The sequence below is a fragment of the Python bivittatus genome, unplaced genomic scaffold, assembly GCF_059951505.1.
Source record: "Python bivittatus isolate LINGU-HERP-01145 unplaced genomic scaffold, Pbiv_v1 ctg000080_np1212, whole genome shotgun sequence".
Lineage (NCBI taxonomy): Eukaryota > Metazoa > Chordata > Lepidosauria > Squamata > Pythonidae > Python > Python bivittatus.
Genome location: NW_028277035.1, coordinates 2,814,932 through 2,839,524, shown reverse-complemented (window position 1 = coordinate 2,839,524; position 24,593 = coordinate 2,814,932). Strand labels below are relative to the sequence as shown.

The 24,593-nt window shown below is 42.1% G+C and overlaps 1 protein-coding gene across 1 annotated transcript; it reads left to right on the top strand.

Annotated features, from left to right (window-relative positions):
• The first annotated feature begins 190 nt into the window (after nt 1–190).
• TRIM47 (tripartite motif containing 47) lies at nt 191–20,024 on the top strand. The gene is made up of 6 exons (XM_007437231.3): nt 191–1,005; nt 10,721–10,816; nt 12,653–12,883; nt 13,717–13,912; nt 16,816–16,890; nt 17,481–20,024. The coding sequence occupies exons 1-6, from the start codon at nt 340–342 to the stop codon at nt 18,104–18,106; spliced, it is 1,890 nt and encodes a 629-aa protein (XP_007437293.2). The 5' UTR covers nt 191–339; the 3' UTR covers nt 18,107–20,024.
• Nucleotides 20,025–24,593: the final 4,569 nt, after the last annotated feature.

Genomic DNA, 24,593 nt, shown 5'->3' with positions numbered 1-24,593 from the left:
ATTAGTCACACGCTTCAACCAGACTGCAAAGGGCGGGAAAGGCTGAATGGGGATTCATTTTGCGCGCCTCGAGGGGCAGCGGCAGATTTTTTTTCTTCTTTCTAACCGAGGCGGGTGGAGGAAGGCAGGCGCTTCCTCTAAGCGGCGGCAACGTTAAGCTCTGCAGACTTCAATTCCCAGAAGGTGGCCCCTCACTTGCCTTTGGGGGCTGGCCGCGGCTGCCTGTCGTCGACACGAGCTCCTGATGGGCGGAGTTGGCGCTTCCAGCCCCCTGCCCTGCCTCGGGGAAAGGGGCCAACCCAACGCCGCGCTCTTCGCCTCCTGGTTGAGTTCAGCAGCATGGATGCGGGCTCTGGCCCCATCAGCCCCGCTCCTAGTCTTCAGGAAGGTCCCTTCAGTTGCCCCATTTGCTTAGACGCCCTGAAGGACCCGGTCACCACTCCTTGCGGCCACAACTTCTGCCTGGAGTGCATCGGGGCGCACAGGCATCGCCCCGGGGGCGTCACAGCAGCCGGAGGGCAAAGTGCCTCCCGCTGCCCCCTCTGCCAGGAACCCTTCCCAGCCGACCTCCCGCTCCGTAAGAACCACACCCTGGCGGAATTGTTGCAGCTCCGACAGCCTACGCCGAGCAGTCCGGGCCTGGCTATGGCGCCCGAGGAGGCGACGGAGCCGCGCGCTCCTGGGAACGGCGATGCCCAGGCCGAGGAGGTGCTTTGCGACTTCTGCACCGGCGGGGAGCGGGCTGCAGCGGCTAAGTCGTGCCTGGTGTGCCTGGCGTCCTTCTGCTCCCCCCACTTACAGCCTCATCTGAAAAGTCCCGCTTTCCAAAGCCACCGGCTGGTTCCGCCGTTACGGCACATCGAGGAGAGCCTCTGTAAGTTGCACCTCAAGCCCTTGGAGAGCTTTTGCCGGACCGATCACAGTTGCATCTGCCAGCTCTGCCGGGCCCAGGAGCATCGGAGCCATGAGGTGGTGGCCGTGGAAGTGGAGCGGGAGCACGTGGAGGTGGGTAGGGGGTCGTCGAGGTACAAAGGGGCTCCTGTCCGCGCTCGGATTCCACTGGAGCCACGAAGGGCGCAGCTTGGGCCGGGCCGGGCTGGCATTCAAGCTGCGCTTGCAACTTCCAGCCTCAGAAGAAACGGAAACTTATTGGCGGCGGCCGTCGCTGGACGTGTGAAATTTTTGCTGGACGTGTTAGGATTTAGGAGTGTTGTTAGGAGTGAGGTTAGAAAAAAAATCATAGACTGGAAACCAGGGATGGGCATGGGAGAATCCGCAGTGGAAAAGGACCTGCCTCAAAGTCTACCTAATGAAAGCCTATTTCCACTTTCAGGGTATGGGCTCGTTCAGCCAAAGAAGAATGAAAGGTGGTTTGCGCGTGGTCCGCAACAGATTTTTGCAGCTACATTTTTAAGAGAAGAAGCGTTTAAAGATTGATATTTCACCTATCAAAGTTTAGGGATTTTGAGGAAGACTGTAGTTCCTCAGCACGAGAGGATTCTGGCAGTCTTAGTGCTTAAGTTTCTAAAAAAGGAGGGAGGGATGGGCTCGGAGCTTCTCGGGAGCCTTCCTCTTGGATGTGGATTAGGAATTGGGAAGCATTCTGCTCAGCCTTGGAACCAAACAATCCAGCTAGCCCCTGGATGAAGTTGAGCCCCTCTCTTTGCTTTCCAGTTTGTATAAATGCATAGGGGTGACTGGACTGAGAATCTTTTATCCAGTGTGTAACAGAGTAAAGATAGACTTTGATACTGAGAATAAATGGAGTGGCAGAATCCTACTTAATGTAGGCAGCAACTCAGAATTAAAGATCCCCTTCCTTCTACCTGCTGATTTGCAGGCATACTGGGACTAGAATTCCCAGAATTCCAAACCAACAGGAATGGAAATTCTGGGAGTTGCAATTCCCACTCATATGCAGGGCTCCACATTCGGGAAGTCTGGATAACAAAATGGGCAAAGCTATGTCTTACCCAGGTAGGGTGACCACAAGGTTGAAGAAAGTAAAAGAGGAAGGGAAGGGAGAAATCAAAGGACATTTTATATTTTTTGGGCTCACAGATAATCTGCTGGGACATAGGGCACCCCTGTAGCTGGGTCTGAGGCAGCTGTAAATGGGAATGAATGAGAGCAACCATCAGCCAGCTTCATGAGAGCCATAATTCCATCCTTGCTGGCTGGGGAATTCTGGGAGTTGAAGTCCACCTGTCTTAAAGTTGCCAAGGTTGAGGAACCCTGCTCTAAGGTTTCATTGCAAAGGGATTCTTGGATTGACTATCACAAGACTTTCGATAGTCATTTTATACATACATACATATGAAACCTAAGAAAAGCAAGAGGCTTAGGAGTAAAAGCAGGGCAGGCCTGGAGAATGACAAATCTGGGATGTTGAAAAGGAAGTAAGGAACATTTGGACAGACAGGCACCATGAAGGAGCTATACTCTCTCAAATTAGGAAAAGGTTTTTTTTTTGTTTCTGTTTTTTTAATTTTGTTTTCCTAATTTGAAATTTCCATATATTGGTTAATATTTGATATTCAGGTGACATGCCTAAATTGTTCATATTTTTTCCCTTTTCTGTTTTGCTTACTGCTATTACTTTGTTTTTCTGTTTTTATTTCTGTTTAGTTTTTTTGTAGTTATTTTTATTTCAGTATATATTTTTAATAACTTGAAGTAAAATAAAAGGGGTTACACTTTTAAGGCAAGGTATAAACTAAACTAGAAGGTGGCAGGTTTAAATCCTGGCATTGCTGGGAAAGATTGGCTGCCAGAAGCCCTAGAGAGCTATTGCTAAGAAGTTGATCTTTGTATAAAGCAGCTCTGTAGATTTGCATGATCGTACGAGTGGAACAACAAGGGTTACAGAACAAAGTTAAGGCACAGAGATAACAGATGGGAAATAGGGCCAGAAGGCATGTGCAGAATGCATCTAGTTCATCTAACTAACAACCTTAGTTGAAAAGGCAGGACCTTATTACCATATGCTATGGAACACCACAGCACCTGAGATTGGCTTGCCCCCAGCCCTGCTTGGCCTTTCGGAAAGTCCTTTTGCTTGGCAAAGGGGTCAGGAGGTTAGTTGAGCCCATGACACGTTGACTGTTTGGTTTCCTTGATTGCCATTTTCTGTTTGTTTTGGATGTTATTGTTTTGTTATTTTGTATTGATAGTTTATATTGCACTTGCAGGATGGGCAGCCATATGAATAGATTGAAATAAAAAATAAATATCCCCATGTCTGATGAAAGCTCTCCCAAGCTGGTGCTCTCCAAATGGGTTGGACTATAGATCTCATCATCCCCCACCCTCCAACATGCTGACTGAGGATGATGAGTTGTAATGCAACAAACTGAGAGGGCATCCATCAAGGAAGGCTGCTATAAAGGCACAGGAGAAGCAGGATGGCAGGTGCAAAGAATGATGAGGACTCCCTTGCCCATCTGTTCACAGGAACTGCTGCATAGTGTTGAGGTTATAGATTAGCAGTCAGTGACAATGGATCACAGGTGGCCTAAATAGATGCTAGTGATGTGGCCAGAGCTCATTATGAAAGGATGAGGTGAGAATACAGCAAGGGAATTGCAAAGGAAAAAGAGTCCAAATTTTGTGGGCTGGTGGGCCCTCTTGGAATTTTGAGAATAGCATGGGTATCCCTGTAAAATGGCCATACAGAGAAAGGGGACCTAATCCACAAACTAATTCCTACTGGAGACATAAATAGTTAGACTATATTGCAAGTTATTCTTGCGTACCTTAGTTTTGTTCTTCAGCATATTTCCAAAAAAAAAAAAAAAACCCTGCATGTTGAGCTGTAGTATTTTATTTTCTAAGCAAGGTAACAGGGCGTGTTTAGCCTTAAAAATAGAAGGCTAAGGGAAAGCCTGGTAGTGGTCTTCCAGTGTGCAAAAGGCTGTCACAGGGAAGAGGGGGTAGCTGTGTTCTCCATGGTGCCCAAGGGTAGGACAGAACCAGTGCCCAACTGTTTACAAATAAAGATCCAAACTTGAAATAAGGAGGAATTTCCTGACTTTGAGAGTTATTAATCAATGGAACAGCATGCCTCCTGGAGTCATGGGATGGGGGTCCATTGCTGGAGGTTTTCAAGCAAAGGTTGGACATCCATTTGATTGGGATTGTCTGAGGATTCCTGCCTTGAGGAGGGGTTTAGACAAAGACCCCCAGGTCCCTTGCAACCCTATGCTGCTTTGAAAGCTTATGGGGCCTGTGGAGGGCCCAAAGGCATTCTTGGGAATTGTATGCTGCTGGAGGCTTTTGCTTTGCAGCAGGTGGGCTTCCCATTTTTAAATTAAAATGATTTTTTTAAATGTCTAGCAAGCACCAAAGCCCCATAGGTGCCAATGAACAACATGTTGGGGACTGCGGCCTTTGGGGATTTTTGTCAGGTTATTCAATTGCAGGAATATACCAAATCATTTTTGTTTAGGGTAAAAGCAACTGCACACTTACTTATATAGAAATATTTCCAGTGACCAAGCTTTGGGTTTGGCTCTCTGAAAGGTAGTTAATGATGGATGGGAAAGCCATGCTTGGGAGGGGGGAAATCCTTTGGCTCTGGGTTCTGAATTGCAGCCAGGCAAGGAAATGCAAAGGTTACAATGACTGGAACAAATTGCAAAAACTCTTGGGTGTAGTCAGTTTTCCTCTGAAGTGAAAATTTGCAGCATTATTTTCCATTTAAAATAGTTCTGAGTTTACTAACCTGTAAGGAAATCAAAATCTGGGTAGGAATCTGAGTGAACATGCCTAAGATTGGGTTGTAAATGATTTGTGAAGATATACGGCCATTTGTATGCATGAAACAAATATCAATAAACAATTCCAAAACTGACCCAGCATAGAAAAGGAATGTTAAACATGGGAACCAGCCAACAGGTGTCAGTCACAACCATTCTAAAACATTTTTTATTATGCTGCTAATTCCATTTGGCTTCCCCCCAATTGTTCAGACTGCTGAGAAATGAGCAATCCTGCACAGATGATAAAACGTGTTGAATTTCAGTTTAGAGAAAACACATGCTGCTGGAAGGTTGCACTAAACTAGGGAAATAATACCCATTTTACACACACTAAAATGTTTTATTAAAAAGTAGGTGATAGTGCAAAAGAGTATTATTCTGATGCAGAAAGAACTTGGTTAGGTGATGAAGAACTCTGGTTTCTAGAGAGGGAGTGGGGAAGAACTTTAAGATGGAGGCGAATATGTGTAGCTCAGGGTTGAACTGTGGAGTCCTTGGGGTTCTCTAAGCTTGGTTCTTTTCTTGCAGACGTTTCATTACCCGGCTAGGTAACATCTTCAGTGCTAAAATGGGATGAGGTTTGCTCTCTATTTATCTGCTGTGGCCTGCTTTGCCAGTGCTGGTGGGGGTGGGGGTTTTGTTTTGCTCTTCTGGTAGTTCATTGATTAGCGTATGTTGACTGCTTGATTGTGTGCCTGGTGGTGACCTTTGCTTATCTGGGTGATGATTGCTGGAGATGATTGCTGGTGATTGAATGCTGGTGAGGCGATCTTCTGGTCTTTTGTCTCTTTTGAATAGTATGTAGATGCTGTTTATGTGTCTGTTAACTGCTGCCTTGTCTGAATACCAGGCTTCCAAGAATTCTCTTGCATATTTGGATTTGGCTTGGTCTAAAATGCTGACAGTTTCCCAGTTAAAAAACTGTGGTTGAGTCTGTCCATGTGTTGTGCAATTAAGGAATTTTCATCATGTCTTCTGACTGCTAGTTGGTGCTCATGGATGCGTTCTGCTAGTCTTCTACATACTATTCTACATACTATTCAAAAGAGACAAAAGACCAGAAGATCGCCTCACCAGCATTCAATCACCAGCAATCATCTCCAGCAATCATCACCCAGATAAGCAAAGGTCACCACCAGGCACACAATCAAGCAGTCAATATACGCTAATCAATGAACTACCAGAAGAGCAAAACAGAAGCCCCACCCCCACCAGCACTGGCAAAGCAGGCCACAGCAGATAAATAGAGAGCAAACCTCATCCCATTTTAGCACTGAAGATGTTACCTAGCTGGGTAATGAAATGTCTGCAAGAAAAGAACCAACCTCAGAGAACCCCAAGGACTCCACAGAACTTTAAGAATCTAGAAGCAGTGTTACAGAATTAGGGATGGCTTAAAAAGGTGGGAATGTAAATGATGGGACTGAGCAACATATGGATCAAAACAGTTTGGAAAGGACGGACTTCCCAGGAGGTTATGGTTATACAGTTTATCAGGGAGAAGGACTGTCAGGGCTATGGTACCATCAGAACTGCAGTTTATATATCCTCTTGATATCTTCTTAGACAATAATTTACAGTTTTCAGTTATTTTCGAGAACAAATCACTGGAAGCAAGTTTAGATGATGGCCTGGGTCACACAAGTTAACCCACCCACAATCGGGTTAGCTTAGCATGCTGTGAGAACCCAGCCATCAAATGATAGAGGCCCATATGCACATCAGTCCTGAGAGTGTTTCTGAGGATACATTCTTCAGTACATCCTGGTTTCTGTGGAGTAGGGAGTGGATTTGATGAAGAGCTGTCAGGGAAAGCAGGTGAAGGTGATTTGACCCAAGGAAGTTGTTTGGAAGGAAAAAGAGAAGTTGACTAGGCTAAATGCTTAATCTTCTGCAGTCCTCTCTAGAAATAATTGTTTGGGAACCAGGAGAAGCCAGAAATCAGTGTTTTAAACCATCAGTAGGAATCCTTCTGTAATAAAGACAAACGTTTAGCTGAACTTCAGTTTGGTGGGTTCTGCCTGGCTTGCCAAACCACACACATGCAAGCAATCTATTTTGTTTGGATTTGGGAAGAAAGCGAAAACAAGGGGCAGGGAAGCCATTGTGGGTGATTAATTCCATCTGGTGCTAACTGGGCCCGGCTTAGTCTGATAGCTTTAGGTTCAGTGCGATGGCAGCAGGAGCTCATTCCTTCCCTTGTAGTGCTTTCCCACAGTGGCTCAGTCCTTTATTTCCATTGGCTTTTGTCCCAGGTTCCACTCCTTGCTCTGTTTGTCTTCAGGTTCCACTAATGGTGTTATTTTTTTCGGACACTCCCCTTCCCAGATGGCTCTGACTAATCTCCTGTCAGTTTTAGTTTAAGTCATTTTAAAGTAGTGTTACTTGGGAAATCCCATCTCCAAATGTTCTGTGGGCGTGCTGGGCCTTTTTGGAAGGATTGTTAAACTTGGAAAGGCTTTCAAAGAGTACTTTCACAATTCACTAAAACAATTGAATCAATACATTAACAATGAAGCATTAGGTGTTGGCAACTCTTTCCCAATTGGCCACGCCCAGGTACCCTGAGAGCATCAGGGAACCTTGTCTACCCTGTTCAGGAGCAAACAGCTTTTCCAGAACTCAGGACAGAACTCGCTCCCCTTCAGCAGTTTGGTTGCGGAATATGATGACGTGGGAAGGGAGGGGACATCACAGGAAGAGGTGAAGCAATATTTTTACCTATCATTGACGTGGTTGTTTTCAAGGATGGGAATGGGATCTGAAGGCTGTAGACAGAACAGCTGATTTTCAGCAGTGCAATTTTGGCCATTTTGGGGTGTTGGGGGTGAGCAGAAATAGGAGTAGTTTGGCTCCCAGAGGCCTCTTCCTACAATTTCCAGCTTTATCTTGGTGGGAGGAGGTCACATTTCCAAAAATTGGCATTTGGCTGTTGTATGTCAACATCATAATCTCAAGATGCCGGGTGGGCCCAGGTGGCCAACCCCTGATGTACTTGGAAGACATACTGAGATGGTAATACGCAGGATGCTTTTAATATTTATGCTATCTTTATACAGCATAATTGCAGATGCTTGGGAAGTGGTTTTTAAAAAGTGGAAAGTAAACTGCCTACAAATATTCATAAGCTGTAATGAACCATTTAAAGTGCCCAAAATATTGTGATACCATCTTTCACCAAGAAGCCCACATAGAGTATAGTGTATTTTGAAGAACCAGAAAGTCTTCACTTTGGTGTTCTATTCCAGCATCCTTGGAAGGCAAAAGCATTCTTGTATAAAGATGGAAAGCACCCTAACTTTTGTAGTGGAAACAGGCAGTCATCATAGATACACAGAGAAGAAAATTTGTTTCATGACTCCTGAAGTATATCACTGCCTTCTACTTTACTGGCTGCCCAGATGAGTTTGGTCAGCAGGCAGACCAGCTGTGTATGTTGGGAATTGTGCTCCAAAAATGTAAGGACGTGTTGGGGAAGGCTGTGATACTTAGAAAATCAACCAAAATTTGTAAATATTTAGAGCTAAGTAGGCTGGGCACGCTTTTTGAGGCGGGGGATCACATTTTTCTTAAATGTCACCAAGTTTCTTTTTTTATAATAAGGTTATATAATAGTTGAGGAGACTGCTGAAGACTCTATCGAATGCCTCTGGGCATCATAGTATTGGTGAAAAAGGATCCCAGTGGGTGGTACTATGACACAAATTGGATAGGGCACAGCAAGGATAAGTACTATTTTCCTGGGCCCAGAGTTTTTTTAGTTTGTTGGAAAGATTTAGGATTTTTCGTTCTTTTTTAAAAACAATATTTAAAATCTTGATTTTACACTTCATTTCCACCTCAGATAGCAGGAACTTGTAAGAAGGCAGGCAGGCAGACAGACAGACAGACAGAGGGAGAGAATTCAGGGGTGATGTGCCTAGCACTTCTGCTATAGGCTGTCTGGCTCCCACTGAGACAAGGACAAACATGACTAGATTTTCAACCTTTAGTGGAATCCAGGAGCCAGATAGTTGATTGTTCCTGAACAAGGAGGAAGAGTAGTTCAGAATTTGGTTAACTGATTAACTCTCAAATACTGTATGCCCTCTTGCAGTGCTGCTTTCTTAGAAGAGACGGTAGAGATTTCCCCTTGTTTCTGGCCCTCATATTTGTGAGATAATATGCTTATTTATACAGTATTCTCTGCATTCCTTGATTCCATCAAGATAGGCTGGATTCTTCCAGCCCCCAAGTGAGCCCTACCGTAGGTAGGCTAATGGTTCAGTGGGGCTGTATTGTGTATCTTTGGCATGTAGAAGTCCTTGGGCTTGTTATCCAGCAGCTCTAATTATAGAAACATGAGTCGCAACGCATGGAAAGACTTTGGCATGAGGTTATGAAAAGCCATTTCCATTCACAGTAGGCATTACTAGGATAGGTGGCCCAGTTTCTTAGTCAGAATAAAGCAATCTTTTGTATCCTAGACACCAATTCTTTTTTCTAAGCCAAAGAGCCATAAACTGCCTCCAGCTCTGAAACCAAAGCAGTCTGCAGCTGATGAATGAAAAGGAACATATCTATTAATTACTTTCTCGCGGAAATAAAATGTTATCGCTCCTGGTGGAAGGGAGGAGGCAGAGGTCTTCCTGTTTGGCAAAAATAGATTGCTTTTGGCTCAATATCAGAGATGATTGCACTTGGAAAGGCTTAAGCCAACTAAGTTGTCTTAGTTTAAGGATAAATCTGAAACAGCATTTGGTAGTTTATGTGTGAGTCAGGATCCACATACGTAGACAGAACATAAAAGTAATTCTGCAGAATACTTCCCTAATAGAATTGCTACCTGGTTGGCCACCCACAGCAGGTGGCAGCACCCAGCTGACACTGGCTGATGTTGAAAAAGTAAAGCAGGGACAGACTTGGTTAGTATTTGGATGGGAAATCACCAGGAAATGCCAGGACTGAACAGAAAATCCTAGAAGAAGACAATGGCAAGACACTTCCCTGTTGTTTCCAAAACAAGCAGGATTGAGTCTGATCCCTGGGGAGTCTTTATCTTCATGCAAGGCCAGTATCAAGCAGACAAGACCATTTTTCCCCTGTACTATTTAATAATAGGAACAAAATATTTTCTATATTGTTAGCACATATCACTAAGGAGCACATGTTCACCAATCGGGGAAACAGTTGTGTTTTCAGAATCTGTTTAAGAAAAGGGCAGTCTGGGGTACTATACTATTTAATCTCTTGCTTTTCCTCTCCTGGCTTTATTTTAAGAGATCAGTTGGTTATTATGGCATCAGCAGATAAGCTCTCTTCCTACCACTCTAATTTCCTTGCTTTCTGATAGGAAGGAGGGTGTTGATTCATTCTGCCCTGGTCCTTTCTCGATAATGCAACAATTGTTCTTTTCAGGGCAGCCCTCTTGGTCTGGTCTTTATCTCAGTCCAGGTCTGGTCTTTATCTCAGTCCAGCACATGGTCTCCTGGACTTTGAGGGGTCTGACAACAGCACTTTGTTCCTTTCAGCAAAGTTCCAATCAGAATGTAACAAATGCTGGATGATTAAGGAGGAGGAAATTTAGCTTTGTTTATAGGCCTTGTAGAGAGGAGACTGTTGCTTTTGCACAAGTAATTCATGATCATCGTGATTTCAAATCTAAACCAACTCCATGTATTTTTAGTTGCTCACCAGGCAAAGCATTTGTTTTATGTTTGTATTACTTAAAGACAAAGTAAGACTGAGCAAGAGAGTTTAAGAGCGGCTGTTTGTGTGTATAAGCAATACAGTAATAGGGATTTTAGGGATAGAAGAGGATGAGACAGACTTCTGGCTGCATTTTGCACCCCCAGATAAGTGGATTTATTTTAGTCTTTAGAAAAACAGGACAGTTGTAAAATGATGATTGGAATGCTTTTTTCTGTAAATGAAAGTTGAGATTCTGATTCTCCCTCCCCCCTTTTTTTTCTACCTGAAAGGCCCAGAGGCCAAAAATCCTGAACAACATTGAGAATCAGCTGGATGAACTGGGAGCTGCAATAGCACAGATGAAGAGGATGGTGGACCTCATCAAAGTATTTTACCGCTTTTATTTTATCCCCAGTAAAAAGCAAAATGTTGAACCCTCCTCCGAAACCTTTCCTTTCCACAGACTTTCCTCCCATTATTGTCTGTTGTCAAGAGGTAACAAATATAGGCCACCCTTCTTGAAATATAGAGCATCCTTCCCCTCAGGAAGGGGGCAGCTATGAGGATGCTAGAGACCACAGTCCCAATGTATCTGTAAAATCCGATCGAGGAAGGCTGTCTTCAAGAAATGTCCATTTAGAGATTATATGTCTGTTCTATAATTGTCTGGGTTAACTAATTTGCATATAAATAAAGAACAAATGTACTGTTCCCCAATTTCTTATGCAAATATATGTTTCTTGAGACCTACATTACAAATGCAACAGAATTACATGAGGCTTCTTTCCTTGAATAGCAGACGGTTACAGTGTTTAATGTTTGATCCCTGGAATTGAGTCCCCATATTCGTAGAAAAGAAGCCCTGTAGGGCAAAGTTAAAGTTCATGGATAACCTTCCTGATAACCTGCTTTTCCACACATGAGGAAAAAGCTTCCTTATTTATGAAACATACCAAGAATTGGATGTTATTCCTTAGAGATTGGAAAACTTACCAATTTGGGAATGGAATGTTCCTGACAATTCCAGAACATCCCATTCCCAAAGTGTTAGGTTTTGCAAATTCGTGGTATTTCTCGAACAGCCATGGTGGTTTTTTACTTCTCCCAATTTCTTACCCATAGTTAAGAGATGGGGAGTACTCTCTTATCCTGCTTTTCTCTTTTCAGCATTTACATTCCACTTTAATGCTAGTTTTAAATTTTCCACAGCAACATGATTGGCCTGCAAAGGGAAGGGAGCAGTGAATTGAATTAGGAAAATGATTAACATGAGGGATGGAAAAGAAGTGTGTGAGCCCGAAGGACAAGGAAATAAATGAGACACACAAGACCTCAACTGTTTTCAACTTGCCAAGACATATACCCCTAAATGCATTTTTAGAAAACTTTTTTACTCTTATTACATTTTCATGGAGAAGCAGCTTACTTTTTTTCTTCTCCAGCACAGTTCTCATGAAATCCCCCATATTTTGAGGGAAAAGATCTCCTTGGTCCAATGGGCATCTTTCTAAGAACCAAGAGGGGATAGATGGTGAATGGGGTGGGGTAGACTTCTGTCACTACAGAGTAAAGGTGAGCCCATGGGCTACATACAGCCCTCTGTCACTCCATCTGCTGCTCATGGTATCTGAAGTTAGTCCAGCTTAAATTTGGCAGCAAAATAGCTGAATTTCAGCTGCTTGTCCCCCCCCTTTTTTTTCCTATATGGCAAATAACATGCTCTCATTCTTACCTGCACAAACTTCCCCAAATGAACCAAAACCACACTACTAAAATTTGGCAATTTTGCCATAATTTTGGACTGATTAGGGGGCTGAGTAAGGATAGGAAGCCTTAAAAAACAGTCCCAAAACTTCAACCCTGCTCCTTCCTGGATCATTACTATACTAGTGGAAAGCCTTCTGGAGCCTTCAGCAAACTGGAAGGCTGAGTTACTGCTCCTGACCCTTTACAAGCAGCCTAACCTAAGTACAGTGTTGGGGAGGAAGGGTAAAACTGCCTGTTGACTGCCCCCTCTCCACATATTTGCTAGTAATAAAAAACAAGATTCTTCCTTACGATGGGTTCTGTGCCACGTTCCCTCAGGCTACTTCTTAAATGTAGATTTCAAATGACATTTGATTTGTTCTTATTCAGGAAAGGAGCTTGGTTTGTTCACATTTTGGGCAATGATAATACGACAAAGGACTTCTGTTGGTATAAAGCCACCTTTGTTTTTTAAGGCTACTGCTCAGAAGGAGAAGGAAAAAGTCAGCAGTCTCTTTGCCGAGGCTGCCAAGGTCCTGGCAACCTTTAAGAAGGAAGTCCTTGGCTTCATTGAGGTTGATGAAAGAGCCATGCTGAGCGGTGCAGAGGAGGAGCTGCAGCACAAAGAAGAGCGACATGCCCTGCTGATGGAATACAAGCAGAACCTGGAGAAAGTCCCCAGCATGGATACTATCGCTTTCCTGCAGGTACGCTCCATGAATTATTCTTGTCGATGATTCACCTGCCAGCAGAGAGGCAGCATAGGTTTCATTGCATTCCTCCTTCATATGGGTAAGACTAGAAGCACCCAGGATGCAGCGTTTCTCCCTGGAGAAGGGCAGCAGTGACTTGGGAGCTCCTGTTTGAGAGCCAGCTCCATGCACACATCTGTTTGCACAGCACATGTTTAGATGGGCCTTCCAAATTTGTTTGGTGGGCACCTTAAAAGCCAATGATTGAAATAACCTCCAAGAGTCCCCATAGTTATAGACATAGGCCAATCTTAGCAGCCAGGAGAAAAAGATCAGAGCCAGCAGCAGCAGCAACAGCTGTGTGCATTGGTCTTTAACAGAAACGGCTGGTGAAAAAAGAGGCTGTGCCTGATAGTTTGTACCTACCAGCAGGTGGTTCCATATGAGTAGATGAGTGTGCCCGTGCATTTGGGTATGTTTTTCTTTTATCGTCCCACCACTTGTCTGCTTCTCATTAATCTAAGATCGCCTATTCATTCCCATCAAGATCTCTACTAGGAAATGTTTCCTGATTGGTTTCATTATTGGAAGCAAAGGGGCCATATCAAGAGAAGGCTCTCTTGGACTCAATGCTATTCCAGATGAAGATCTAGGAACAGCGTGTGCCAGCAGTTACAGCTGGTGGAGCTCTTTGCACCCCTTCTTCCCCCCACCCCATCCCCTGCCATACCTGGCCTGTATTGTAATTTTGAGCCATAAGTGCTAGTGGCTTGGGAAGAGCTGTGTCTGCTGAATAGGCCTTGCAGTAATTAATTGCTGTAACTTCATTTGTTTCTTTTCTTGACCAGGAATTCCAGGCACTAAAAATAGCAGCTGAGGAAAAAAACTTTGCATGTACAAACTTCCCCAGAGAGCTGAGTTTTATCAAATCCAGTCAGGCTGTGTTTGCTGTGAAGGAGTTGCTGGGGAATATTTGCAAGAACCAGTGGGACCAACTGTCAGGGAAGGGCGAGAATGGACCCTTCCTTCACGGGATGCCCGAAGGTTTGTAATGGAGGAAACCCTTTCCTTGTGTTCCATGCTGAGGCTTAGACAGAATTCTTGGTGGCCTCCAAGAGTTGCCCTGCAGCTTAAGTACAAGATCTTTATGGTTGTAGAGATCTTAGGAACTCTTTGTCAGCAGTGACGCCCGGGATCCATTCACTGAGTTTGTCCATTATGCTGAGCCACATATGGTTTGTTCAGTTTGGCTTAGTTCATTGGGTTTGCCTATCTAATTTGTGGCTTATTCAGCAAACTATGATTAAGTATTCATGATTTAGGGCAAGATGTCAATTCTGTCATTATCTACATGTAAGTCTAAAATCCTAGTAGCTCTGGCAACCTTTGCCACTGTGAGGTTCTTCCTTCTTTCCTTCCATGCCACTTCTCAGGGTCTAGATAGCTTTCGTACTTCTCTCTTCCTTGATTTTTTTCCTCAAAATACCTAATATTCTCTTGTGCAACTGCGGCATGCAGCCTTGTGCAAACTTTGCTTTATATGGTAAACCATTCTTTAGAGTTTTGGTAACTCTTTATTTTAGAACTTAGATGGGGGAGGACATTCATATCCAGTGGGTACAATTTATATCTCCAAGTCCCCTGTGGCACTTTAGAAGGGGCACAAAACACTTTTGAGTTAGCCTTTGGGATTAGCAGATGAAGATGAAATGCCATCCCTTTCAAGGAGAAAAGCAACATAGGCACCGTCTAAAAGTGCTCCGAAGAGGTGCGGCTGGACAAAAATTGAAAGACAGGAAGAGTCTAATTGGTGTTAGTTATTTGGGCTCTGAATGGCACTCACATGTTTCCAAAATGACTCAAATATATAAAGAGGCAACAAACAGCCATCACTAGGTGTGGCTACTGGTGGTTTGGGAAGCACATCCAAAGCTGGTGTCCTTGAAATAACGGAACAGGGAAAACTTCTTTTCTTGACAGTCTTTCATTTCAGGGCTCCTATCCTGCCAGATTCAGAGCTCATGTTGCTGGTTCAGTTGAACCTGAAGATTGTTGGCTCGTTTCTAACTTTGAAATCCCAGTTTGTATTTTCTCTGTGCAGCTGCAAAAAATGTTATTACATTCTCCCCCCACCCCACCTTCCATTTAGCTAGAACTGCTCTTCTTTGTAGCTAAGACCATCTTTCCCCATATATGATTACAGCCCCCACCCCACCCAAGTGCTACCCAAAGAAACCATGACAATGGGAATGGAAGTCTTTACCTTTCTGCTCAGGACCAGCACCTCCCAAGTGGCTAGGTGTGAGAACTCTTGCCATCAACCCAGACAGCCCCTGCCCTAGCAAGGGCAGACAAAAAAGACTTGGATGGATGTTCAGCCAGTCCTGTTCTCAAGTTTGAACAACTTATAGTTTCTTCCATCTGTTGGCAATGCCTGAAAAATCCACTTAGCAAGGATGCACAACTAAGTCCCAGTTTAGACCATAACCATTTTTGCTCACCAGACTTAAAATTTTGAAGATGATCTGCAGTCATCTTGCTTCTGCCAGCTCAGAAACACTTGAAAACAAGGGATAAAAATCACTGCCTTTCTCTGAGCTGCTGAAGGGACTCACCTACAGTCCACAGAGAAGGAAAAGAAAATGCCTGCGTTCCTCTCCCCAGCCCACCCATATCCTTACATCATGCTTTGTACATTTGTTTGATCATAAGAAAAACAAAAATCGAAATGGGTCTTACGAAACATTATCATCACCTTTCCTGTTGAGAGATCTGCTCGGGCCAGAAAGCAGCAGGCAGGGTGAGGCAGTTTTTTCTGCAGATGGTGAAACAGCCTCTGTGCAAACTCCACAGAGCCAGTGTCAGCCCTTTGATGCAGGCCGGGTCAGAAAACAGCACCACAAGAAATAATAGAACTCAACTCTATTGATATAGGCTATAATATAGTAACAGAACCTTGAAAGCCTGCTGTTTCTCATCCCTTCCCTCTTATACCAAAGAGAGTCAAGGTCCGGCAATTTTGAGTTTTTTCTCATGTCTTTCCCAGGCTAAGCTCACGTTTTCCCAACACTTGTCACATATCATCTTCAAGACGTCTTCATACTACTCTATATTCTCCGGTTCTCAAAAAACAAACTAGCATGGCAATTCTTTTAGCTGCCAGAGACAATGTAGGATCACAGTAGCATAAAGTGCAAGTGCTACATACGGAGATTTTCCCATAAATACTATGTCTCTAGAGCTTCCTGATTCCCCTAAAGCAGTGTTTCTCAACCTTGGCCACTTTAAGATGTGTGGACTTCAACTCCCAGGATTCCCCAGCCAACATGTTGAAGTCCACACATCTTAAAGTGGCCAAGGTTGAGAAACACTGCCCTAAAGTCTTGGCAGTGACCAGCAGAGTCTTTTGAAAACTGGCTCCACCACTTCTGCCCAGTCCAGAAAAGTTGTGCGTTCTATACAGAAAGAGACAAGTGCTCACAGAATCAAGGAAAACTTGCCCAGCTCAGGTACTCTACAAACAGAATTCTCTTCTGGCCTCCCTCTCTGTAGTATATGTAGTATGTTAAAAAACCACATATACAGAGTTTGTGGTATAGTTTCAAGCAGCAGTCTCTTCTGGGCGTCTAGCAAGCCATTACCTGGTCTCCCATTGTTAGACCGTGACTCTTACAGTAACATCATATGCGATTATTCTCTTTGGATATATTGTCAGCTTAAATATGTTTTTTGCAACAGACCATTTTTAAACCTATACGTTCTGTGAAGATGACAGAATGTGAGGCATAAGAAGATGTGCCCCCATCTGGCTGGATGTCAGTATGCTGTCCTTTAAACAAAACAGAAGATGTTGCTTTGGGACAAAGGGCCTCTTAGTGGTGATGATAGTTTCAGTTCTGTCTGGGATGTCAACAGTATACACTGATCACAAATTCCTCTCTTCACAGTGACAGTTGAGCCCCAGGTTTCGGAAAGGAGCATCAATCCAGCCTGTTTGGAATCACGGGATTATTTCCTCAAATGTAAGGCCATTCTCTTTTCTGTATTGTTCTCCTCAGTTTTCATGCCTTTTTCATTAGCGGATGCATCATCTTTAAATCATTATACATAACTGTAAGCAGAGGTGTCTGCGAAGGTATATCTATTACCTTTTTGGCACTTTACTCTGTACTGTTTGTAACATGTTGAAAGGTATGGTTTTTCAATTGCGACCAAGTTTTGTTTTTATTTGCTGATTTTTAGTGTAAACACTTTGAAATGTCCAAAACAGGAAGTGGTATATAAGTATTTTAAATAAATAACTAGCGTTTTAAAATAAAGCCCCTCTTGCCACTCTGAAAATTCAAATATTGCCCATATATATGATAGTCCTAGCCACCTTGCTTCAATATTCCACACACTGAAGTCCTAACTCCTTCCCCAAACCATAAGTATGGCCTCCTAAACATTTCCCATCCCTTCAGTAAGCCAAGATTAATCGGGCCATGGTTTAGTATGAGGTACAAACCACAGTCACTGCTTTTGGGGGGGGTGCCACACCAAAATAAAAACTGCTCGTGCCATGTGCCTTCCTTGCTTATCATTTTCTTTTTATATTTCTGCTTTTGCACAGTTGCATTCATCATTGATTTGGACAGTGATACTGCTGACAAGTTCATCCAGCTCTTTGGGACCAAAGGGGCTAAGCGTGTGCTGAATCCCATTGCTTATCCTGAGAATTCAACCAGGTTCATCAACTGTGAGCAAATACTGGGCGAGAACCTTATGAACCGTGGCAACTATTACTGGGAAGTGGAGATCATAGATGGCTGGGTGAGCATTGGGGTCATCACTGAAAATTTCAACCCTCAGGAGTCATACGACCGGGGCCGCCTAGGCAGGAATGAGAAGTCATGCTGTCTGCAATGGAACGGGCAGAACTATGTTGCCTGGTTTGGCGGATTTGACTGTGTGATACAGCAGCCGTTCTTTCATACTATTGGGGTGTACTTGGAGTATTCAGAGAAGGTGATGACATTCTATGGAGTCAAGGATTCCAAGATGACTTGCCTCCAGCAGTTCAAAGTAGCTCGCTTCAAAAAGGGACATTTTGACCCTTTCCAGAATAAAATCAACCACCAGTTTCCAGCACTGTTCACACACAACCTCAAACCAGCCTTTTTCCTTGAAAGTGTAGATGCTCACATGCAGCTCGGGCCTTTGAAGAAAGACTGTGTTTCAGTACTTAAGCGGCGATAATTTGGTCAGTGTATGACCAAGAATACAGAATTTGACAAGTAGGATGATTGTGACATCTCTGCTGGAGCACTGTGTCATCTTTCTGAGTTAGGCTTGAAGAATTAATCATACTTGTTACTGCTCCTTTTTAATTACTTGATAGGTATCTTAAAGTTTAAAGAAGCACTTTCCAGCAAAGCCTTTTCTTATCTTGGACATATTAGGGCTCATCTACAAAGGGCAAAAGACTTATCTCATCTAATGAGTCACTATACAAACCACTGGTATCTCCAGAGGCTTTGCACTCTTTCATGAGGAATACATGGATCAGTCATCAACAATACCATGGAAACTCCTCAGCATTATAGACAGCAGGCAGGAAAAATATGATCATTGATCAAAAATATTATATGCTAAAGGCCATCACTTGTTTTTAAATGTCACTAGGTGAATACTGCTCTTCTACTGCATTTAAAAACCACAACTCTGGAGAGAACTACTGTCTGTCATGTCATGGCAAATGGGATATATGAACAGATATATTCAGCTTTGCATTACAATAGCAAGAAAAGTAGTACGAGGTTGTTGGGGGCTTTAGTTGATTCTCAGCTTAAATCTAAATTCCAGTCTAAATATTAAAGATATAACCTTGAAATTAAATGGAGTACCTCTGGCTGTGTGTCAGCCCCACTAGGTAGACCAGATCAGGAAATGAACTCCACAGGAAGGGTAAACTTTTATTGAGATTGGCTTTAATTTAGTCTTGTAAGTTGGATTGTACTGTACCTCTTCCTCCTTATAGTTCATTGAATTAGGGAGGCATCTTCCTGAGCTGCTTCTAAATATTATTTTCTTGTTCTGGACTTAAAAAATGTTCCAGCTCCTTTTGTCTAAGTAACAGTTCCTACGTATTTCTATCAAGGTCACATTCCATACTTTCTACCCTGTGTTTTAATGGTATATGGACCTGTTTACTAATGTTGGGTTAAAAAGTGCTTCAAGGTAAACTGGGTTGCAGATCTGAATACGATAGTTTCAAGAGATGAGCACCTGCACAAGAGAGCAGAATGTTTAAATACTGGGTTGCAAGTTTCCCTTTCCATATAGTGTCTTACAGGCACAGAAGTATTATAAAAATGGAGAATCAGTCGCTCTCTGGATGTTGTTCAACTACATTTGGCCGGCTGGGCCTGATGGAAGTTGAAACTTATCAACCTCTGGAGGACTTCAGATTTCCTCCTCCTATGACACATTCTGCTTTTCTTCGTTGGGGCGCTGGGGGCTTTTTTGAGTATAGATCCTTGGAAGTAAAATGGAAGAAAGACAATTGGTTAAGATGGAGAATGGGGATTGAACTTCTATATGTAGCAATGTAACTGTATAAAATCAGTCCTTTCCAAACATACAGCTAAGAGAACACTGCAAACATTTATAAATTTGTCATAATTTAGCCATGCTGATAGAATCCAGGAGTGGTCAGGGAATTCAGTGTCTGCTCTAGCTGCTTGGGATTGAGATTGACAGTTGAGTTCAAATAAACCGCCTATTGGATTCCTTTCATTCTAGAATATAATAGACTACCAGCGTTCATAATGTAAATTAGGATTGAAGAAGAATGAAATTTAATTTAGAGACAGAATTGATTTTTTTACAACCACAAGGCAATTTTGTTCTTTGAAGAAGATAACAGAATTACTCTAATGCTAGCTTACTTCATTAATTCCATGATCTCAGGATTACATTGTCTACAAGAGTGTTCTGCAGTATTAGTACATTATTTGTCTCCTAAACCTGTTTTGTTTACAAAATAAATTCTATTATATCCTGTATCCAGGGTGAAAGTATACTAGATCTGATTCATTATGAGATGAATTTAATGAGACCACTTTTCTTTGGTGCTGAAATGTTCCTACCTTTCATTAAAAAAAAAAAATTGTGAGGTCCTTATAGTTTTATTTGTCTTTTACTTCTGTTAATGAAAGCACTGCAGCATAGTCCTGAAATACACAAAAGTCATTTTTGGTTATTTTATTATGGCTTGGCCTGCTGCGATTTCAAGCAGAAACTCTGAATGGATTTATCTAGATACTGAACTGATTTCAGTTCAGACCTACTTACTACAAGGCACTGTGACTATTTTAGTCATTACTTATTACTGATAGAACTGCTGTGCATGTTATATGATTTCTGTGTCCTCAGTAAGTCTTCAGGGGGAGGTGCAGATGATTTGATTTATTTATTTAAAGAGTTCATATGGCTGTCCATCTCCCAGAAGTGACTCTGAGTGGCATACAGAAATTGAACACCACAACACGAAACCCATTGCACCCAAGGTTAAAACAATAAACCCCAATCACAAAAAAAACACACCAACAACAGTGGAGCTTACCTAACCTCCTGGCTCAAATGCCTGGGGAAACAACTAGGTCTTCAGAGCCTTGGTTGTAATGCAGCTGTATTTATTATTCCTTCAAGAACGAAAGGACAAGGCCTGTACATTGGGTTCTTCACTTAATACTGTGCTGTTTTTAGTGGTTTTTCTAAGCTGAAGTGGAAATCTTCCTACCTTGGGAATTCCCTCTTTCCCCCACCATCCAACACAGAGCTGCTGTAGATAGAAAGTATGTGAGGAAATGAGAATCCATCATATAGTATGCAGTCCCAGTACTAATTATCCCATCTCTTTTTGCAAATCAAGGATGAAATTCTGTGTTTTTTCTACATCATTGCCTTCTAACTCTGAGCAGATGGTAACTAAGCCCTCCTCTCTATAGACAGTAACAAATGAATTGCTTGTGCCATCTTACTGAACATTGGATAATAAGTTCCCACTTCATTGTTCCTGGGTTTTTTATGTTTTGCCTTCTTTGTTTCCCAAAGAAGGTGTTCACCATCTTTCTATACAGGAAAAATGATAGGTACATGATGTACATACTGAATTGTATGTTGGAATCTAGCATCTTAAATTTATATCCAAGTAATTAGTGTTAGGAAGGTTACAGGGATTAATAAAGGTAGATCACAGAAGGTTGAATTTGTGAGAAAGTCAAAGTAGTATGCAATTCAATCCCTTGAAATTAGGATTTTTTAAATATTCGAAGATGGTTAGTTAATGAAATAGGTGGAACCATCACTGCAGGGAAGACAGAAGAGGAACTCAGGTTGGTGGAGAGGACCTCACTATCTTACTCTCTAACAGCACAGATGTACAGTTCTGTGAGGAAAGGACACACTTGCAGATAATCCTAGCTAGGTTGCTAGACACATCATTCCTTCATTTCTCCTAATGCAGCCATTATAAGGGGAGGTACTGTTTGTTTATGATTTATTAAATGGGGTGAATAACTGGTTGATGGCAGCAAGGCCACACTTAATTTTTTTGGAGGAGTTTGTCCAACTGGATTCAAATATAACCAAAATGTAGAGTTGTGCATAACATATGGCAGAGATAGGATTTTCCTTTTTAAAAAACATTCAGGATGAGAATTGAGTTTTTTAAATGTGTTAAGGTGATTTAAACTATAGGTTTTGTGAGTCATCTCCTTCAGTATCTCAGGAAACTATATGTTTTACCAGTCATGCTGCCAAAATCTGATGGTACAGAGGGAGCTCCAAAGGTTATAAAAAGGAAATACAGTATGAAGGCTAGATACCAGCCTGAGGCTGCAGACCAGGAATTTCTTTATGCTTCCTGGTTCTTTGGTTCACTGTTTCATTCCTAGATTAACAATACAAATCTTTAGGGCATGAAACCATGTATAATTATAACATGATAATTATTCTTAGACCATTGAATAAAGCAGGTATTCCAAGCTCTCTGAATGATCCAGCATTAATCTTGTGATCATAATCTGGTTAAAAATTAATATTCCTAGCTCCCATTCATTACAGTTCTGGTCTTGCCTAGTTATTCTGCCACAGTTGATAATAAGGTTTCATTTGTACATATGGTTCTCAGAGCATTTAATTTGGAAGAAAGCTTTGGAAAAATGTATTTTATCCACAGCTGAGGCAGCCAGGAATTTTCTTTATAAAAATCCATGGCATAAATCACAACAAACTGGAATTATAGTAAAAACAGTTTGTCAAACCACAAAAATACCAATATGTTTCTATTTATTTTGCTTTGGCAGTATATGTGCCTGTTCTATGTGGCAAAGACACTAAACATCAAGTTTCTCTCACAGTTCCATGTGCTTTCTGCTACCTTTAACTGGCCTTCAGATGATTTATTATAAAAAACGAGCACATACAGTAATGTGGAAATTAAATGTAAATACTGTTGAAGGAGGATGAAATGAAACTGAGCTAGTTAATTCTGGTGTTTGAGAAAGCTAGAAATCTGGTTAATGCCTATCTGATGACATTTGATGGTTCAAAACCATTGAGATAGCTAAAAGGGCAGACTCAAAATCGTGAGCTCCTCTATTTCTTTCCATTCACACTAATAATTAGAGGTTAAGTTAATGCCCTCACCACTGAAGCAGCAAATTGGGGATGGGGGGCATTACTTGATTATTCTCCCCAATTTGCTGCTTCAGTGCTGTGGGGAGGGCATTAACTTAACCTCTAATTATTAGTGTGAATGGAAAGACATAGAGGAGCTATCTAACTTAGCGCTTCTACTATAAAGGATACATGCTTTATACACAGATAGTGTGAGAGCAGCAGAGATTATTTGAATGTCCCTGTTATAAAAATGCCATAATTTTAAGAATTGGCCTTATGAGGATCCATAGGGGTGCGGTGATGGCAAATGACAAAACATGTACGATAATGTCTTTGTACAGATGCCATGAGTTACATGCTTGTATCGGATGTCAGAATGCAAGAATTTAAGGTTAACACTTGCATGATACCACCACGCGCATTAGGCTCCCTCACTGTCACCGATACCACTGATTGGTTCTTGAGTTTGCTTGTTTCCCCCTTCGCTATCCAATCATTTTTCCCACTTGGTCTTTTCAGCTGAAAACTTATTTTTAATGTACATACACCATCTAGGAAAATTCAGTTGCATTACTGTATAACCATTTAGTAAAGAGTGATAATTTGGAAATGGTTTGGAAAGTGCAATATCACATTTCAAAAACTTCTTTCAAACGTTTTTACAAAAAACCCAAGCAGTCTGAACACTTCCCTTCAATTACTGAATGAAATTCAAAGTAGACTAGAAGGCTTATACAATAATAAGTGATAAACCTTTAAGGTACCAGAAATTAGTTTTCACTGTGTGCTGTCCCACTAAAAACAATAGGATTCCAGGAGGAATAATAGGGATTAAAAAGAGCAACAAAAAAAAAAGGCTGGGCCAGTTTATTCCTTAAACAGCAGTTCCATATCCAGGTTGTGCACTCGGGAGTGCAAGCAGGTTGAAGTCGGAGAAACAGGGTTTTTAAAACAATTAAAATTAAGCAATTTAATAAAAATTTCAAAATAAATTCATGGGTCATGCTAAGGGCACTCCCACAAGCCACCATTTCCGCTCCACCATTTTGAAATCATCTTTTTTCCTCCCAACCTTAACGCTGCATACCGGCAGGAGATACCATGAACTGATCGGTAGTCCTTCCAACTAACCAACAGGAGATGCAAAAATTGTCATTCGGTCAGCAGTATCACCTACCCCCAGGCTGCTAAAGGCCCTGCAGTAACAAAAATCCCCTCAATCCTCCTCCATGTAGAAGTGCATGTGGGGGGAATTGATTGCTTGGAGCACCCCCTTTATATTTTTAGGTCCATCTCCATACTGTGTGAGGTTGGCATTATGCAAAATATTTTGAGCTGAGCTATTGGTATGAGGAAAAATCTGCCTGCTTGTCAAAATACAATTCTTTCTGTATATAGCTTCCCATTGAAATTTATGATGATGGGCTAGCACTTTAGTTTTGCAGCCAGACATTTTGCATCAACAGTTGCAACCTTAATTGAAAGTTCCAGTGTGTAGTCGCTGTGTAAGGATGAGGGAAAAACTAACTTAACCCCAGATGCTGTGAAGTGGGGTAAGGAAAGGCTACAGCACAGGCAGCTTGTAGAAGCAGGAAAAATCAGCTGGTGTTTTTTTAGATAGATTGTGAAACTAAGAGAATAAAGACAGGGTTTCCTGATAAGGTTGCCTGAGAGATTCCAGTTCAGGCACCAAGACAAAAGTTCCTGTGAATGGGAAGATGATCTGCCTCCATTTTCTCTCAAAATGTCAGAAACATAACAGCATTTTTGCCTTTTGCCTGCACACTACAGACAAGACAAAAGAAAGTCAGCTTGGTTATACAAGGAGGAGGATGTGGCACCAATGCCAAATTGTTGCGGATACTGTGCATGGAGTACACCTTTAAGGAAGGGCAGGAATGCACATAGGAATTAATGGGGAGCTGAAAATCATTATTCACATGACTAAGCAACTATGAATAAGTGACAAACTAGTTAGGCTTAAACCACAGAATGGGTTCTGAAAAGAAATGGAATAAGCCAAAGAAATTGAAATAAATTATTTATTTACATCTTTTTA

Excerpts from the sequence above, each read along its gene's own strand:
- TRIM47 (XM_007437231.3), top strand. The coding sequence starts at position 340 with ATGGATGCGGGCTCTGGCCCCATCAGCCCCGCTCCTAGTCTTCAGGAA. Across the intron at positions 1,006-10,720 it reads TGGAGCGGGAGCACGTGGAG|GCCCAGAGGCCAAAAATCCT; the intron begins GTGGGTAGGGGG and ends TCTACCTGAAAG. Across the intron at positions 13,913-16,815 it reads CCTTCACGGGATGCCCGAAG|TGACAGTTGAGCCCCAGGTT; the intron begins GTTTGTAATGGA and ends CTCTCTTCACAG.